We start from the raw sequence: 19,262 nt of genomic DNA on the forward strand, positions 1-19,262 counted from the left end.
TTTTAATCATGGCTATAGGCCATAGCATTTTGGGATAAGGTTATAAATCTAATCAAACTGGTTTAAAAGGTAGACATTCGCTTAATATTCAGCAAGCTGTATTAGTATCAGTTTTAGAGAGTGTGCACAGACGAGCGACAAAATTAATTCGCAGGATGGGTGGGTCGCACTTACCAGAAAAAGTTAGATAAACTTAAGGTAGCCATACATCCAGCGATTCTAATTCATCGACTTTATTAAGGAATCGACTTCAGTATGGTTGATCGGAAGTCGATTGACTAATGACCCACACACTACAAATTATATCCTATGCGATTCACCTTCACATCCGATATGACCGATGTTGTGTCTCCATGCTATGAATGCTGAAATCGATTGAGAGGCGATCCAATGACATGTGAACAGCAGCTGATTCCTGTGCAATCGACCGATATCTTACATCCTGTGCAATCAACTAAGCTGGTCGATTTGATATGAAATCAGCCTCTTTTCATTGATTGGGAATTCTGGAACACACTCGATTCACTCTTGATTCTATAAAATGATTGAATGGACGATTGTACAGTCAAATCGCTAAATGTATGGCTACCTAAAGTCTGGAGAAAAGACACCTTAGAGGAGATCTAATTAACGTGTACAAAATACATCAGAGGGCAATATAAAAGCTTGTCAGATGAGCTTTTTGTCCCAAGTCTTGTGCAAAGGACCAGGGGGACATGATCTGAGCATGGAGGAAAAAAGTTTTAGCTATTCGTTTGGAAGGGGTTTTTCTTTACAGTAAGAGTGATTCAAATGTGGACTGTATTACTATAGGAAGTAGTTATTATAAATTCTAAATCTACATTTAAGGGGGACTTAGATGGTTTCCTTGCACACCACATTAATAATGTCAAAATGACAACCATGCATATACTTACTTAGGTAATTCTGGTGGTGTTCCAGAGATTTTATCTGATTGCCATCTCGAGTCAGGAAGGAATTTTTTTTCCTTTTGGGGCTAATTGGATCATGGTTGTAAGGGTTTTTCACCTTCCTCTGGATCAACAGGGATATGTGAGGGAGCAGGCTGGTGTTGCACTTTATTTTCTGGTTGAACTCGATAGACGTATGTCTTTTTTCAACCCAAATAACTGTGTAGCTATGGATGTACCATATATCTGGTTAATGGGCCATAACATTGCACTGCACCGGACGCTGCAATGCTGTGGCTCGACCAATTCTCAAGAGTTCCAGCTGAGAACTACTGAGTGTATGGAAGGAATCAATCTCTCTATGAAACCATTTCAATTGGAGAGGGATTTATCATTTTGACTCATTGGGGGGGAATATTGATGTGTGTATGGGCACAGTTGGTCTGATTATCTTTTGTCTGTTTTATAGAGTTGTTCTTTACATGGTTTTGTAATTATAATGTTGCATTGATTTGCCTAGTGTGCCTTGTTGCCTCACACTTATTCTGTTACCTTTCCTGTTGATCTCCCTGTGGCTTGATACCACAGGCAGACTGGTATTGTTAATCGTACTTACAATTGAAATTTCCTTATTTTTATTAAACATCATATACTTTATCTTTCAGGGATTCTTTCTTACGGTTTCTCCGGAGGCTATCCTTAAAGTTGCCACACAAGCATCAGAAAACAACAAGATCTTCTGTACAAACCTCTCTGCACCCTTCATCAGTCAATTTTATAAGGAGCCCCTCATGAAAGTTATGCCTTACGTGGACATTCTATTTGGGAATGAAACGGTAAGAAAAAGAACCTGTTTGTGCTGTATTCACAAACATTATTAATGTGGTGTGTTACACTGGCAAAACACTACAGTTTTGCCTGCAGAAAACATAAGTACCGTATTTTCATATGACACACGTCCCCTGCTGTGAAATATTGCACCCATAATGCATTAGTTCAAAACAGTGGGCACATCCATGATATTCCTTTTATGCATCAACAGCTCCTAGATTATAGTACACCACAATTATGCTGAATCATTCATGTAACTTGCCTCTGAACTGAGTGTTTGTTTTAAAGTGGATCTGTACTCTTGCAGTGGACAGAATGAAAACATACAGAAATGCACCCTGTATGTACTTAGAGTTTAGCCCAGGCATGGGCAAACTTGGCCCTCCAGCTGTTACGGAACTACAAGTCCCACAATGCATTGCAGGAGTCTTGACAGCCACAGTCAGGACTCATAAAGACAAATGCATTGTGGGACTTGAAGTTCCGTAACAGCTGGAGGGCCGAGTTTGCCCATGCCTGGTTTAGCCTGTCTAATGCCCCCTTGTCTGTGGCTAAGCGCAAGTTGTAATTTGAGCCCTTAGCTGTGTCAGGGACAGTGCAGTACCCTCTGTGGTACAGTGCAGTACCCGTTCACATTGCTCTGCTGTAATATTCGATTGAGAGGAACGTTGAATATGGGTGGGGAGGTGTGTTCTCCACAGGTTCTTTTAGCTGGGTGCTGCACCCGGCTAATTTTTGGGAACATCTGTCTGTCTTTGGCTCACCTCCTCATCCTCCTCCTATGCTGTAAGCAGAGTTGCACCGGCCCTGTATTCCCCCGGTTGCTCCTCACCCAGCTACTTTTTCTTGCCACCCGGCTGGAGAAAAATTCTAGGGAGAATAGTGAAGTGGCCGTTCTTCCTTCCTAGGAATGCCCCTTTCAAGGATGGGGTTCAGCTAAACCACAATGATTTATGTGGTCATACTCCTTTTAGGACCAGTTTTGTACAGAAAATAAGCTTAACAATATTTACCTGTTTCTCGCTGTGTTGGGTCTACCCTTCCTCCCAGCAGTGGAACACTCTATGCCGCCATCCTCTGACTCCCGCTGCATGTCCCGTGATCGGGAGCTGGAGGATTTGTAGTACAGAATCGGTGGCTGGTAAAAAGAAAAGTAGACCCGATGGAGCCCGGACCAGGTAAATATTACAGTGCTCCCTGAGCTACTCTGCGTGGGGGCCGTCACATGCTGAGAATCCTCCATGAGGAGGTAGACTAGTGCAGAACCAGATTTTTTTTATGTTCATGCTTTATCTTTGCACATATGTTTTATTTATTCATTTTAATGTTTAATATAATTTTTAATATTTAATACTTTTTTGCCAAATTTAATCACAGTTGGCCATTTTAATTTTATACAGCAATCATAATAAATGTGTTTTGAGTAATGCTTTGTAGTTTAGCAGTGTCTGTCCTGTACAAGTATAAGAAATGTGCTATAAAAAAAATTGCCTGGTGGCTTCCTTGCTTGTTAAAAAGTTCTTCTGTAAATTACAGCATAGTAGTTTACATAGTCTGGTACTTTCAGTCGCTTTATAAAAGTGCAGTTGCTGTAAGTTCACAAGTTCAGAACCCAGCAAGTGTTTCTGAGGTACTTCATTTTCCTCGGAAGGCACAGCAACTGCTCATTTTCATTGGACAGTAATTGTAATGATTCTAGAGCTGGGTAATTAGGAAAGATCTGTTATCCCTAAGCAGAAGAGGAATACACACATTTCAGTTGCTTATTGGAAGTTAAAGGGTCAGTGCACTCGAAAACTGGTATTATTTCTGGTAGATGCTCTACATTAAAAATACCTGCTGTTTTCCTCTCCCAGGGACTCCATGGTGAGATGTGTGCTCCGGGGTTATCCTGAGATTTCTTATAATTATTTCAAGCCTCCCTTTTGCAGCCGTTTCTGTACCTCCACAGTCTACTAAATGCAGCATAAGCTTGGAGCTCTTTCTCCCAATCCCTCTGTCCTGCCAGGTTTCTGTTCCCTATGTAGAATGCTATTAACTGATTGTGCTTGCTGCAAAGGTAGGGTAAGATATAGAAAAACCAAACAGAGAACAAAAACCAGTATATGCTGCTCGAGAACTGGTTTTTGTTCTCGGTTTGGTTTTTCAGTTTTTTGTTACCAGTGCTGGTACCTGCACATAAGGCTACACCTTAAATTATTCAATTCCTGTTTTTCCAGGGTAAGATATAGCCCTCTTGATTTCACAGGTGTCTCATGTCTGAAGCGCTTTGAGTGTGCCAGGAGAAAAGCGCTATATAAATATTAAGGTTTCCCTTGTAAGTCGAAGGATAGTACTCCCCTGGAACCCTGACACCCCCCCATTTCTTGGGCCATGCAATCCACATCTCCCTTGGGGGATTAACCCTGTCCAGTTTTTTTTCTGTGGGGGAGGGGGAGCATGGATGAGCATTGGGAGTTCTGCTGGGGGAGATCTGGCCGGGTCTCTACATCCTCTCAGGAGAGTGAGGAGGCAAACCGGCATCAGCCCTCTGCCAGAGAGGGGTGTGGGCTTATCAGGTGCCAGCTTTCACACTGTAGTTACCCCCTCATTGCATGTGTGGCAGCGTAATAATGATTACGATGCCATGTTTTCCTAGTGAAACAGGTTAACCACCTGCTTCCGTGACTGGGGAGTATCCTTCAAGTTAGCGGGGGAGGCAGCCTGGCATTTCATGTCTGCCATGGTATTCTAAGTGGACCTTTGTAACCCGATTAGTCTCCGTGTTCAGCCCCGACTGAGAGGAATCCACCAGACACTGACTTAAATGCGAATTTCAAGAATTTATTTGTTACCTAACAATGGTCAACTGATAACTTCTCAACCAGTATTAACTCTCAACACAAATCTATATTCTTATCACATAACATATCAGTACAATCTTCTCCTCTTCACAGTCGGTGCACCGGTAAAAGCTGCGGTATGAAAGTCAGGTTACTTATATCACTTCTCACATACAAGTGAGCTACAACAGATTTTCCTTCTTTCTCTTACAATCTCCAACCACTACTCAATATAACAACCGTCATCATAGTACCATATGCTGATATAAAGGGATTTGGGTAGAACAGGTCTACTGAGCAAATTCAGTTCTTTACAGTCTCAGTCCCTTGTTGCCAAGTCCAAGCTATATTGCTCAGCAAAACTTTAGGGTGTTAGAATTTCTCTTGGTTATGGTACTGACACAGCTTTCACTTTTCTTTTGTTAATTTAAGGCACTGGAATCATTTCCACTCTTTGGCTCAGAGTATTTCTCAGATTCTTTTCCTATATACTGTGGCCCCCAAATAAAATAATAATAAAAATAATGAAATAAACGGATAAGGGATCAAATAAACAAAAATAAATAAAAAAAAAAAAAACCAAAGAAACAAATGCACCCAGGTACTGTATAGCACCACTATCTCTCTGTATCAAGATCCCTCTCTCTTTTTTTCTGTCTAGATTTCACACTAAACGAAGCTCCAACTTATGCAATTGCAATAATTGAATCTCCGACTCTGTTTGACTCTTTTTCTATCAGATGCTATTTTCCTTTTTACTGTAGTTTCTTCAGTGTCACTGGATGCAGTGTGACTCCAACACAAATCATCTCCTTTCCTGCTGGTAGTTTAACAGAACTTGTATGCACAACTGACAGGTTCTCTTTATCTCAAATGCTCTCTCTTTATCTCTCCTCTACAGGCCTTTCACTTAGGTATAACAGTTATCACTTATGCTTCACTTGAAGATCAGGCTGTTGGTATATAAACTGAGCAGGCATGGTCGGAATAGCCCATTTCCGTTTCCGACCCAATTCCGTATTCCGTCCTATAGAAATTCCGTTACCGTTCCATTCCGACGGTATACCGGGTCAGTTCCGCGGAATTCCGTCGGAAAAATTTTAAAATCTCTCTCTCTCTCTCTCTCTCTCTCTCTCTCTCTCTCCCCCCCCCCCCCCCCATCCATCCATCCATCCATCCAGTCAGTAGGGAATTGCAGATTTTCAAAACAGCTTATATACCATAGCTGGGATTTGAACCCAGGACCTAGTGTGTAGTAGGTATCTGTCTTAACCTCTAGACCATGACCCACACTACATGCTAAAGCTGGCAGTAGCATAAACCATACTTCCATTATGATCAATTCGATAGAGAAAATAGCATGATTAAGGATTTGTACTTTTTGAAAAGCATGCTTATATACCATAGCTGGGATTTGAACCCAGGACCTAGTGTGTAGTAGGTATCTGTCTTACCCTCTAGACCAGGGGTCCCCAAACGTTTTGGGTTGAGGGCCGGGTCAACATACTTCAGACCGCTGGGGGGCCGGAGTAAACATAAAATGATGTAGAAGTCTTTGCGGACCAGACAGTGAAGCATACCCAGGTGACAATCTGCAAGCCAATTGGACAGCAGTGTAACCTGATGTGGAATTTGATTGGAAACCAGCAAAATTTCTGCTTTCTGGCTTCCATGTGGATGGGGGGTGCTGCACTGCTATTCCATATGTGGACCACCAATATTTAAAGATGTAGCTGACTGCATTTATAAGCAATACATTTTCTGTGTGGGGGGCCGGTAAGAAAGCCTTAGGGGGCCACATTCGGCCCGCGGGCCTTAGTTTGAGGACCACTGCTCTAGACCATCAACCACACTCAGGGCCAGGCTTTAGCATGTAGTGTGGTCAGAGGTGGGACAAGGTCCTTCAGCACCCAAGGCTGAGACTGCAAAGTGCGCCCCCCCCATCCCTCCCACCCCAGCTGTCACACACTGATTGCTATTACACTAAGAGGTGCCCCAGGGCCCCCCCACCCACCCCCAACACCTTAATCTCTACTTATCTGGCTTGCAGTCGCTGCCATGTATCACCTTTTCTTATTTCTTTCTGCTTCAAACACAATTGGGAATGACAGCTGAATGAATTGTGCACCCCCTCCTACACTGCAGCCTCTCCAGCCTCAGCCTTACTAGTGGGTAAGACAGGTACCTACTACCATGCAGTGTGGGTCATGGTCTAGAGGTTAAGACAGATACCTACTACACACTAGGTCCTGGGTTCAAATCCCAGCTATGGTGCATGCTTTTCAAAAAGTACAAATCCTTAATCATGCTACTTTTTCTATCGAATTGATCATAATGGACGTATGGTTTATGCTACCGCCAGCTTTAGCATGTAGTGTGGGTCATGGTCTAGAGGTTAAGACAGATACCTACTACACACTAGGTCCTGGGTTCAAATCCCAGCTATGGTATATAAGCATGCTTTTCAAAAAGTACAAATCCTTAATCATGCTACTTTTTCTATCGAATTGATCATAATGGAAGTATGGTTTATGCTACTGCCAGCTTTAGCATGTAGTGTGGGTCATGGTCTAGAGGTTAAGACAGATACCTACTACACACTAGGTCCTGGGTTCAAATCCCAGCTATGGTGCATGCTTTTCAAAAAGTACAAATCCTTAATCATGCTACTTTCTCTATCGAATTGATCATAATGGAAGTATGGTTTATGCTACTGCCAGCTTTAGCATGTAGTGTGGGTCATGGTCTAGAGGTTAAGACAGATACCTACTACACACTAGGTCCTGGGTTCAAATCCCAGCTATGGTGCATGCTTTTCAAAAAGTACAAATCCTTAATCATGCTACTTTTTCTATCGAATTGATCATAATGGAAGTATGGTTTATGCTACCGCCAGCTTTAGCATGTAGTGTGGGTCATGGTCTAGAGGTTAAGACAGATACCTACTACACACTAGGTCCTGGGTTCAAATCCCAGCTATGGTATATAAGCATGCTTTTCAAAAAGTACAAATCCTTAATCATGCTACTTTTTCTATCGAATTGATCATAATGGAAGTATGGTTTATGCTACCACCAGCTTTAGCATGTAGTGTGGGTCATGGTCTAGAGGTTAAGACAGATACCTACTACACACTAGGTCCTGGGTTCAAATCCCAGCTATGGTATATAAGCATGCTTTTCAAAAAGTACAAATCCTTAATCATGCTACTTTTTCTATCGAATTGATCATAATGGAAGTATGGTTTATGCTACCGCCAGCTTTAGCATGTAGTGTGGGTCATGGTCTAGAGGTTAAGACAGATACCTACTACACACTAGGTCCTGGGTTCAAATCCCAGCTATGGTATATAAGCATGCTTTTCAAAAAGTACAAATCCTTAATCGTGCTACTTTTTCTATCGAATTGATCATAATGGAAGTATGGTTTATGCTACCGCCAGCTTTAGCATGTAGTGTGGGTCATGGTCTAGAGGTTAAGACAGATACCTACTACACACTAGGTCCTGGGTTCAAATCCCAGCTATGGTATATAAGCATGCTTTTCAAAAAGTACAAATCCTTAATCATGCTACTTTTTCTATCGAATTGATCATAATGGAAGTATGGTTTATGCTACCGCCAGCTTTAGCATGTAGTGTGGGTCATGGTCTTGAGGTTAAGACAGATACCTACTACACACTAGGTCCTGGGTTCAAATCCCAGCTATGGTATATAAGCTGTTTTGAAAATCTGCAATTCCCTACTGGATGGATGGATGGATGGCTGGATGGATGGATGGATGAGGAGGAGGAGGAGGAGGATGAGGAGGGAGATTTTTGTGCTATTCCGGAAAATTCCGTCGGAATTATAAAATTTTCGCGGAATTCAGTTTGAGAGGTATAGGAATTCCGATTGACTACCGGAATCGGAAATAACCTAATTCCGGCCGGAATCACGGAATTTATAATTCCGCGGAATTTTCCGAGCATCCCTAAAACTGAGGAACTGATACAGGCTGACAGGCAGAATGTCTCTGGATCACAATCGCTACAAGCGGCTGAACTGTGCATCAAATGTGTGGTTTGACAGAGGCCATTTACTCTCTGGCGACAAAGTTCAATCTCTCTGGCTGTAACTTGGGCACAGTCTCTGTTTCTTAGGCAATACAGTGCTATATTGCAGAAATTAACTGTTTATCATCACAAGGTTACTGTTTCTTTAAAACTTTAGCAGACAGGCAGATCTTAATCACACTACCTTCATCAGAGAGTACCATTCAGTATGCTGGGGTTAACTGTCACTTCTCTCAGACAACCACCACTGAATTCTGGCTATTTTCACCTTGTTGCTGGCTACTTCTCTGATAACAATCTGTGGCTTAATACAGGTGCAATGCTTATACTCATCTGGCTTAACAGTGTGTCTTTCTTTCTCAGCACTGGCTTAGATCAGGCTTGCTGTCTCTTTAACGGTCTCCGGTTGCTGTCTGGTCTCTGTCACCTCTGACTATGCTCTTTCTTGTGTCCGGCTAGCTGCCGCTGGGCCCCCTTTGACTTATGGGGTGGCTGCTACTTTGCGGGCCTAGTTCCCCTCGCTTGCCGCCTGACTGACTGAACGCTGTGAGAAGAACTGGTTAAAACCAGTTCCCTCAGCCTGTGTCTCGCGCCACTGTGACCACTGCGCCTGCGCTTCTCCCTGCGCCCAGCTCTCACTACTCTGGAAGATTCACTGCTTTGTGTCTATGGTCACCTAGCAACGCAAATAATGCGACCAAATACTTGCTTTAGGCCTCTATGCGCCATTTTAGTTCCACAGTGCTAAATCTCAAGGCGAATTTTAGCCTATCATGCTAAATCACATGTTAAATACATTTCCTCATCACACTCCATTCTCTTAAAGGGCTACAACTTCCTTGGCTTTTAACACTTGAGACTTAGAAGTAGAGCAACACAGCATGCTTTCCGGTTCTTCTCTCCCTTTTCCCTGTTGTCTAGCTGTATGCCAATGTATACAGTGTGGGTACCTTGTAGGATCAGTGGTTTGCTGAGAGCATGGTGGGTTCTTCCCAGACATGCAGCTAGAGAGATTGCTTTGCTTCTTCTAGGCCATCCAGTGTATCTGGCAGGTATGCTGAGATGTGAGTTGTACCCAGCAGAGCCTTACAAAAGCACGTGTTTGTTAACCTCACATGCTGCAAAAAGTTACAGCTCTGTATATGTACGATGTTTGTTATAGCATTGAGTGTTGTACACAATGTCCTCTTAAGGGCAAGAAGATCCTTTACCAACAACCCCTAAGGTAAAAGACCTAGATACAGTGGCTTGCAAAAGAATTCGCCCCCCCCTTGAAGTTTTCCACATTTTGTCACATTACTGCCACAAACATGAATCAATTTTATTAGAATTCCACATGAAAGCCCAATACAAAGTGTTGTACACGTGTGAAGTGGAACGAAAATCATACATGATTCCAAACGTTTTTTACAAATAACTGCAAAGTGGGGTGTGCGTAATTATTCAGCCCCCCTGAGCCAATACTTTGTAGAATCTGAAATTACAGCTGCCAGTCTTTTAGGGTATGTCTCTACCAGCTTTGCACATCTAGAGACTGAAATCCTTGCCCATTTTTATTTGCAAAACAGCTCCAGCTCAGTCAGATTAGATGGACAGCGTTTGTGAACAGCAGTTTTCAGATCTTGCCACATATTCTCGATTGGATTTCGATCTGGACTTTGACTGGGCCATTCTAACACATGGATATGTTTTGTTTTAAACCATTCCATTGTTGCCCTGGCTTTATGTTTAGGGTCGTTGTCATGCTGGAAGGTGAACCTCCGCCCCAGTCAAAAGTCTTTTGCAGACTCCAAGAGGTTTTCTTCCAAGATTGCCCTGTATTTGGCTCCATCCATCTCCCCATCAACTCTGACCAGCTTCCCTGTTCCTCCTGAAGAGAAGTACCCCAGAGCATGATGCTACCACCACCATATTTGACAGTGGGGATGGTGTGTTCAGAGTGATGTGCAGTGTTAGTTTTCCGCCACACATAGCGTTTTGCATTTTGGCCAAAAAGTTCCGTTTTGGTCTCATCTGACCAGAACACCTTCTTCCACATGTTTGCTGTGTCCCCCACATGGCTTGTGGCAAACTGCAAATGTGACGTCTTATGCTTTTCTGTTAACAATGGCTTTCTTCTTGCCACTCTTCCATAAAGGCCAACTTTGGGCAGTGCACGACTAATAGTTGTCCTATGGACATATTCCTTCACCTCAGCTGTAGATCTCTGCAGCTCGTCCAGAGTCACCATGGGCCTCTTGACTGCATTTCTGATCAGTGTTCTCCTTGTTCGGCCTGTGAGTTTAGGTAGACGGCCTTGTCTTAGTAGGTTTACAGTTGTGCCATACTCCTTCCATTTCTAAATGATCGTTTGAACAATGCTCCGTGGAATGTTCAAGGCTTTGGAAATCTTTTTGTAGCCTAAGCCTGCTTTAAATTTCTCAATAACTTTATCCCTGACCTGTCTGGTGCTTTCTTTGGACTACATGGTGTTGTTGCTCCCAATATTCTCTTAGACTACCTCTGAGGCCGTCACAGAGCATCTGTATTTGTACTGACATTAGATTACACACAGGTGCACTATATTTAGTCATTAGCACTCATCAGGCAATGTCTATGGGCAACTGACAGCACTCAGACCAAAGGGGACTGAATAATTACCCACAACCCACTTTGCAGTTATTGATTTGTAAAACATGTTTGGAATCATGTATGATTTTCGTTACACTTCTCACCTGTACACCACTTTGTATTGGTCATTCACGTGGAATTCCCATAAAATTGATTCATGTTTGTGGCAGTAATGTGACAAAATGTGGAATAATTCAAGGGGGCTGAATACTTTTGCAAGGCACTGTAGATAGTGCAGTTAGAGCATCCCTAAAATAAACTATTTGTACAGGAAGTTAATTTTGTTTTGTACTTATTGTTGACTTACTTTCAGGTGCTTCAGAGAAGCCTACTTCAAAAACACCACCTGCCCTGTAACACTAAATTTGGCAGTAACATATACTAAACAATGTTTCAGATAGTCTTGTGGTAAAGCTGCCAGAGATTTTATTCCAGAAAGTATTTCATGCCCTGTAAAGATGAAGTCTTTTCTACTCCAAATCTGGATTGTCTAGAAAAACTTCCAAGCATCGGAAATATGTATTTTTATTAAGACTTGGCTCAGATGATTTTGAGAGGAGGGGAGTTAGTCAAGGATCTACATCCTTTAAACATTTAGATTTTAAGGGGTGAGAGCCATAGTGCAGATTTTCAAGTAAGATGTGCAGGGCTGTGGAGTCGGTACAAAAATCCACCGACTCCGACTCCTCAGTTTAGGATTCCTCCGACTCCTCTAATTTGCATATTAAAATCTTGTTGATTGAAAGTATGTAACATGAAATTCGTCTCTTCACTGCCAACGCTTAGGAATTTTAAAAGACATCTGAAGTGAGAAGGATATGTAGAATGACATATTTATTCCCTTTAGTCATAGACTAAAACTAGTCCTTGGTAAGAGTACTTGTAAAAGGTACAGACCAGAACAAAGAACATCTATCAGGCCCTAGGCAATGTAACTGTGGGTACATGTAAAGGTGGCCACTTACTGTACAATTTCTAGTGAAAAATCGTTCGAGAGATCAGAAATTCTGATCGGACGAAAAATCGTTCACTACACCATCAACTAACCAATCTTTGCTTCCTATCTATCACAACCACCAAGAAAATCCAAATTTTCGTTCGACGAAAATTCATTCGGGCGACATTTTTTTCACTCGTTCATAATCGATTGTGTCCACCAATGGAGATTATTTACAACCAATCCGATCAGAATCTCTGATCGCTCAAACGATTTTTCGCTAGAAATTGGACCGTTAGTGGCCAGCTTAAGAGTGATGTGCAGGTACTCTGCAGGGGAATGAGGCGATTCTTCCTCTATTACACATTCTTCATGCACAATCTGAACCAGGTTTATGGGTGATAGACAACACCTCTGTGTTCAATGTGCACAACATTCTCAGTGGATTCCCTGCAGCTCTGTGGAGAGTACATATGTAAAGTATAGTACTACTGTGTAACAAAGTAAACCTAAGACAGATGAAATTAAAGTTGTATACATACCTGGGGCTTCCTCTAGCCCCCTTCAGGCTAATCAGTCCCTTGCTGTCCTCCTCCGCCACCTGTATCTTCTGCTATGAGTCCAGGTACTTGAGCCAGTCTGGCATAGTGTGCATGCACACACTCCGCTGCCGGGAGCGTACTACACCTGCGCAATAGTGCAGAACGCTCCTGGCTGTGGAAGCGGCATGCGGCCGGACTGCGCTGACTGGCTCAATTACCAGGACTCATAGCAGAAGATCCAGGTGGTGGAGGTGGACAGTGAAGGACTGATTAGCCTGAAGGGGGCTGGAATAAGCCCCAGGTATGTATAAAACTTATCTTTTCATCCTTCTCAGGTACCATTTAATTCATAGTCACCAAACCAAATTATAACAACATATCAAATTATTTGATTTCAAAAGCATACATTTGCATAAATCAGAATCAACGCAGAATTATTTCCATCTCATTGATCATCTTTATTAGTGACACGGCTACTTATCAGGCTTTATAGTTACAGCATAGATGTTATTTAGTATATATAAGAGATTCATGTGTACACACAATCAGATGTGTATATCTGACTTTAAAAATACGGGGACTGCTTTATTGAAGTAGCACAAGTAACTAATTTTGATTGGTTTATTTCATTTTTGTGGACTAAGCACAGCTATTACTGTATCTATAAATCATTTATGATGACTATTATCTGAGAAATAGAATTTTTTTTCATATTTTCTATTTTAATTACAGTTTAAATTCATTAGGAGTCGGAGTCGGTGCATTTTTTCCCGACTCCAGGCACCCAAAATTACTCCGACTCCACGACTCCGACTCCACAGCCCTGAAGATGTGTTAAAGGGATTTTGATCAACTTTTTTTCCTTTACCGGAGAATACAGGCTCATTTTATAATGAAAGAAGTTTAATCCATTCTTATAACAAAAGAAGCTTAGAATGGAGTCAGTTTTTTTGAGTCAGAAATCTACTATTTCAGGAGGCCTATGTTAGAAGTTAGGGACACCAAATCACATAACCTTTTTCATCTTCTCTCCCCAAAGTACTTGGGGCTTGTGGTTTGAGTAAACAAGAAAAGTTCCTATTTCCAGTTGGTGTTCCTCCCATTTGGGATTACCTCTAACAGAATCTTTAAAAAGGTTCTGGGAAAGGCATTGATCTCTTTGTAAGAAAAGTTGTTCCAAAATATACCTTATCTTAATTAATTATTAATCTTGGGGGATTCAGAGCGGTTGATTCACAAGTATGTGAACTTAGTGACTCAATACCTACTAGTCTCTGGATTGAATTTCAAATTTTTAAAAGTTCAATCTAGTTCCAAGTACCATTTGGTTTCTGGGAGTGAGGGTTGACTGCCGTTTTTGCCTCAAGAAAAATAAAACTTTACTCGTGTAGCATTGTTGCAGCTGGAATTAAATCGGCAAATTTGAGAAATTCACATGGGTTTCTACTAGATCATTGAATGGAAGAGCAGAGTCTCTGGATGTCAGAATTTCACTGTCCTCGAAGGTATTATTCCTCAGGTGGTGGCTACAGGTTGAAGACTTTGGAAAGATCTTGCTAAGAAGACTCTGGAAAGACCTGAAGTCGATCGTGAATTTAGAAGTGAGTTTGTATATGTCATGTAGAATTTTAGGGGCAATGGGGACAGAAACAAGCTTTGTTATTATTCAGCAGGAAATAATTTGGAGCAGTCAGATTGCATCTGAGGAAGAACAAACACTTCTTGAAAAACAAGCTGGCATTAGTACAGTCAGACAATTCTACCATTGAGGCAAATATCAACTAGCCGGGAGGGACAAGATTGGTCTCCGTACATTGGAGAAGAGAAGGCTCTTCTGTAGTTGAGTTCTTTCTACCTAAAACAAGTCAAACGAACAGATCCGCAGTACCACATCCTTGAAAACCTAGCTTTTTTTATTGTAATAAAGCATTGAGAATGCCATGGCAATTAAGTAGTTTACTCCTTGGAAGGAAAGCAATGACAGCCTTTGACAGTGTAATAAAATGACAAAGATGTCACCTTGTCAACAAAGATTCCTTTAGTCAAAACCATGTTTTTTTCTAGTAGAAATGTATGATTGCGAGAGTTGGACCATAAGGAAAGAGTCCCTTGGACTGCAAGAAGATCCAAATCAGTCAATTCTTAAAGAAATAACCCTGAATGTTCATTGGAAGAAGCAATGCTGAAGATGAAGCTGAAATACTTAAGACACACAATGAGAGGGCAGGACTTATTGGAGAAGACCCTGGTGTTAGGAAAGATCATGGCCAAATGAAGTAGGGGACAGCATAGAATGAGATCGCTATATAGTATCGTGGAAGCAACAAACAGGAGCTTGGAAAAGCTTCAAGAGGCAGTAGAAGATAGAGGGGCCTTGTGTGCTGTGGTCCATGGACAACGACCCGCAAAGAGTTGTGCATGACTGAATAGTGACTGAACAACAAATCACTACATCCTTTTGTACTTTTGCTCGCTACGAATATCACTGGGATTTCATAGCAAAGCTGCTCAGGAGCTGCATTCAGAGTCTCACTGACTGCTCTTTTCTGTTTGTATGCAGGGAAGGTTTCCTTACCAGCATCATTGGTTACTCTATCACATAGACGAGAACCTCCATGATTGGGGAATGTAACATGATCAGTACCTTCAGTGATGATTGCATTATATGGGGCAATGTTCGAGGAGCTGTCACCCATACTATCTCAGAAAAAAATAACACATAAGTAGATAAATACTAGCTCTACTTACATAACATGTATTGCACTGTCCACATTTTGATTCTAGTGATTTTTCTACAGTAAAAAAAAAAAACCTCCTTAGCATTTCCCATTTTAAGCTACTTTGAAGCCAATCCTGGTGTCATTACCTGCCCTACTCTCCTCTGCCTGATTTGCCTGCCCTTCACTATAGAAATTGCATTGTCTCAGCATGAGAAATATTGGCCAATCAGAGAGGAACAGAGGTGTGGGAGGGCAATACAGGAGGGAAAGAGGCTTCAGCCAATCAGGCTGCATTAGTTAAGTCTGAGGGGAAATAGAGAGATAAAAAAAGGACAACCCAGCATGCCCTGCAACTTCTTTTTTGTGTAACAAATAAGTCAGGTAAACTGGGGAATTATTATTTACCAACAAGAAAAGAAATAGTGATTTTAACTGTTGGATTGCCTGGTTAGCATCCTTATTACTTGTTTACCAGATAAAAATAAAGAATTGATTTTTGATTTTATGCCGACAGTTACACTTTCAGTTCTTGATTAATAGACCAAAGAATACACAAAAGTTGCAGCAAACGATAAGAGACCAAACGCTACATCGGGAGACATGTAAACAATTAATATTTTTACCCTAACAAAAAAAAAAGTATGATCTTTTTGTGTTGGGAAAGGTGTGTACACAGCCTCTAGGCTAGGGCTACATTGGTATGGCCATACACTAAAGGTGGCCACACACCATACAATAAAATGATCTAATTTTATGGGGCATGCTCTATAAGTAGTAGCAGTGTTAAGGAGTCTTGCCTAAGGTCTCCTCACTGAATAGGTGCTGGCTTACTGAACAGGAAGAGCAGAGATTTGGACCCAGGCCTCCTGTGTCAGAGACAGAGCCCTTAAAGCAGATCCAAGATGAAAAACGAAATATAACAAATAACTTGTCTATATATCTTATCTAAAGTTTACACAACATATCTAGCTGCAAACAGCTTCAAAAGTGTGATTATTTATTCCTGTGATACAATGACAGCAGCCATGTTCTGTTTGTCACATTGTCACAGGCTGAGGGCTGGAGATGCTATCAGCTTGCCTGTGTGTAAATTCAGTCCCCTCTCCTCCTCCCCTCTGCCTCTGAAATCAATGGCTAGTGACCTCCTCCTCCTCCTGCCCAGACTGAGCTCCCATAAGCCCTTGCTACAGTGCCAAAGCACAAAAGGAGTTGTGTGCGAGGCTTGTTTATTTTATAGGGCATTAGAGTATTAAAACAAAACAAAAAAAGTATTTGGATTGAGGAATGCCCTATAAACTATATGAATGGAACACAATTATGCAATGATCCACTTTAACCAGAGCCCTTATCCAGCCACCAGCTTCCCACTTATTCGATAAGACAGAGAGTATTGGATTTTTCTGATCAATTTTTATAAAAACTGAATGGTGCAGGGTAGATTGTCAATTACTTGATGTATAGACCCAAGCAATTTTTGCTGAGTTTTCAATCATTTTTTTCATAATTGGGGAAAAAATGTTTACGTGTGTGGTACATTGGTCAGATTTTTGAATTGTTGCAATCAATCAGAAAATTGATTGCAATTTTTGAACCAAAAATATATTTTAAAACCTTTAGAAAAATTATATGGCGTGTGTGTGGCCACTTTAAGGCTGGTTTCACAGTGGGACGTTACAGGCGCACGTTAGAGCAGCCTGTAACGCACCCCACCGCACAGCAATGAAAAATCAATGGGCTGTTCACAGTGCCCACGTTGCGTTACATAGTAACGCTGCGCCACCAGACAACGTACTGCATGCAGTACTTTCTAGGCGGCAGAGCCGCGTTTGACTGCTTGCACATGCTCAGTAACGTTGGGGAGGAGCGGAGAGCGGCCAGGCACATGGCTAATTAATATTCACTGCACTCAGTGACGTGCAGTGTTTACTTCCTGGAGCGGCCGCTCTGTGCAGCGATTGGCCGGCGGGACCACGTGATGCCGCATGCGCACAAGAGTACGCATCACGGCATCACGGACGCCAGAGTGAGCTGCACAACGCGGCTCACTCTGACGTCCAAAGCAGGGAGCACCAGGCGTTGCGTTAGGGGCACGTTATGCGACCATAACGTCCCCTAAAACGCAATGTCCTGGTGTGAAACCAGCCTAATAGATGTCCACCAGATTTGAACATCATAGCCACACACTGTACACAGATTTTTAAAGCGCCTGTAACCCTCGTTATGTACCAACACAGCAGCACGGTGGCGTAGCGGTTAGCACTCCCGTCATGCAGCAATGGGTCCCCAGTTCAAATCCCAGCCAGGTCAACATCTGCAAGGAGTTTGCATGTTCTCGCCGTGTCTGTGTGTTTTCTCCGGGCACTCTGGTTTCCTCCCAAATATACAGATAAATTAATTGGCTTGCCCCTAAATTGGCCCTAGACTATAATGCATGCACTACACGATACATACATAGACATGTGACTACGGAAGGGACTAGATTGTGAGCCCCTCTGAGGGACACAATCTAGTCCCACTAATGATCCAATCTCTTTCATCCAATCTTACCAAATCTATGTCGTATAAGGGTAAATTGAGTGAATATACTGAATAGATACTTCAGACAGTTACCTTATATTACATAGATATGGTAAGATTGGATGAAAAAGATAGGATCATTAGTGGCCACCATAAGTCATACAGTTATAAGCTCCTGAGATGACACTCAGTGCACTGAGCAAACTCAGTGTGCGTTCCTTTGTTTCAGGCTGCAAAGTGGCAAAATAGGAATATTCTAAAAGGGGTTTTCTATACTACTGATTGTCGGGGCACTTCATGACTACTGTCTTAAGCTCCTCATCAGAATTGTAGTGGTTCTGGTTCTTTTCCCACTGGCGGTTCCAGTAATGCGCCGAGTTCGGGTGAAGGAACGTGTGCTTGCCCCCTTCAGTCTTTAGAGAACCACGCAGGACTCTTACGGTGGCTGGCATGATGACGCGACGGTCATGCAGTGGGGGAAAGCATGAGCGATTTTACCCAAAGTCAGCGCATTACCGGAGCTACCAGTGGGACCGCGGACGGGGCCAGGAGGATGCCGGGGACTTTGCGGGCTACGGTGGGCTGGAGGAAGCCCTAGGTAAGTTCAGTTTTCTTTTTTTACTACACTGCTCAGGGTCCCTTTAAAACATCAACAATGTATTTTGAACGTTTTATGACTAGTACACACCTTGCAATTTTCCATCAGATTGATGGTCGAATTGATTATTACTGACTAGTCCTAGACTAGACTGATTTTCGATTGCTTTTCGGAACGAATTTCCAATCACTTCTATACTAAAATCGATCCGAAAAACAATTAAAATCAGATCAATCCTGTCAAATGATTGATTTTGTCAAACTGAAGGAAAATTGTATTATGTGTACCAGGCGTAAAGCCTTGTAATTTGCATGTACACTTATAGGTTAGTCAGCAAATCTAACCACCTATGGCTATTCATGAGTGAATTTCTAATGCCACCTCCAAAGCAGAGAAACTAGTTTGAAAATTGTCAGGCGTGTGTGTTCTAAGTTCAAAATGCATTCTCATCAGCGAAACATTATTTAGCTTAGTGTGTCATGTAGCCAACTTTTCCTGAACTGAAGTAAGAAGAATAGGGAGGCAGCCATATTTATTTCCTTTTAAATGATACCAGTTGCCTGGGAGCTCTGCTGGTCCATTTGGCTGCACTAGTGTCTGAATAACACCAGAAACAAGCATACAGCAAATCTTGTCCGATCTGACAATAATGTCAGAAACACCTGATATGCTGCATGCTTGTTCAGGGTCTATAACTATAAGTTTTTGAAGGCAGAGGAT

General features: G+C 42.1%; 1 protein-coding gene across 3 annotated transcripts in view; it reads left to right on the top strand.

Annotated features, from left to right (window-relative positions):
* The window catches only part of ADK (adenosine kinase), a 374,760-nt gene that overhangs the window by 325,951 nt on the left and 29,547 nt on the right, over window positions 1-19,262 (top strand). For all 3 annotated transcript variants that reach the window (XM_068255379.1, XM_068255381.1, XM_068255380.1), the window contains one exon: window positions 1,577-1,747. In XM_068255379.1, coding sequence (XP_068111480.1) covers window positions 1,577-1,747 — 171 coding nt within the window. The remainder of the gene's footprint in view (window positions 1-1,576; window positions 1,748-19,262) is intronic.

This window comes from Hyperolius riggenbachi, chromosome 10 (genome assembly GCF_040937935.1).
Source record: "Hyperolius riggenbachi isolate aHypRig1 chromosome 10, aHypRig1.pri, whole genome shotgun sequence".
In the NCBI taxonomy this organism is placed as follows: domain Eukaryota; kingdom Metazoa; phylum Chordata; class Amphibia; order Anura; family Hyperoliidae; genus Hyperolius; species Hyperolius riggenbachi.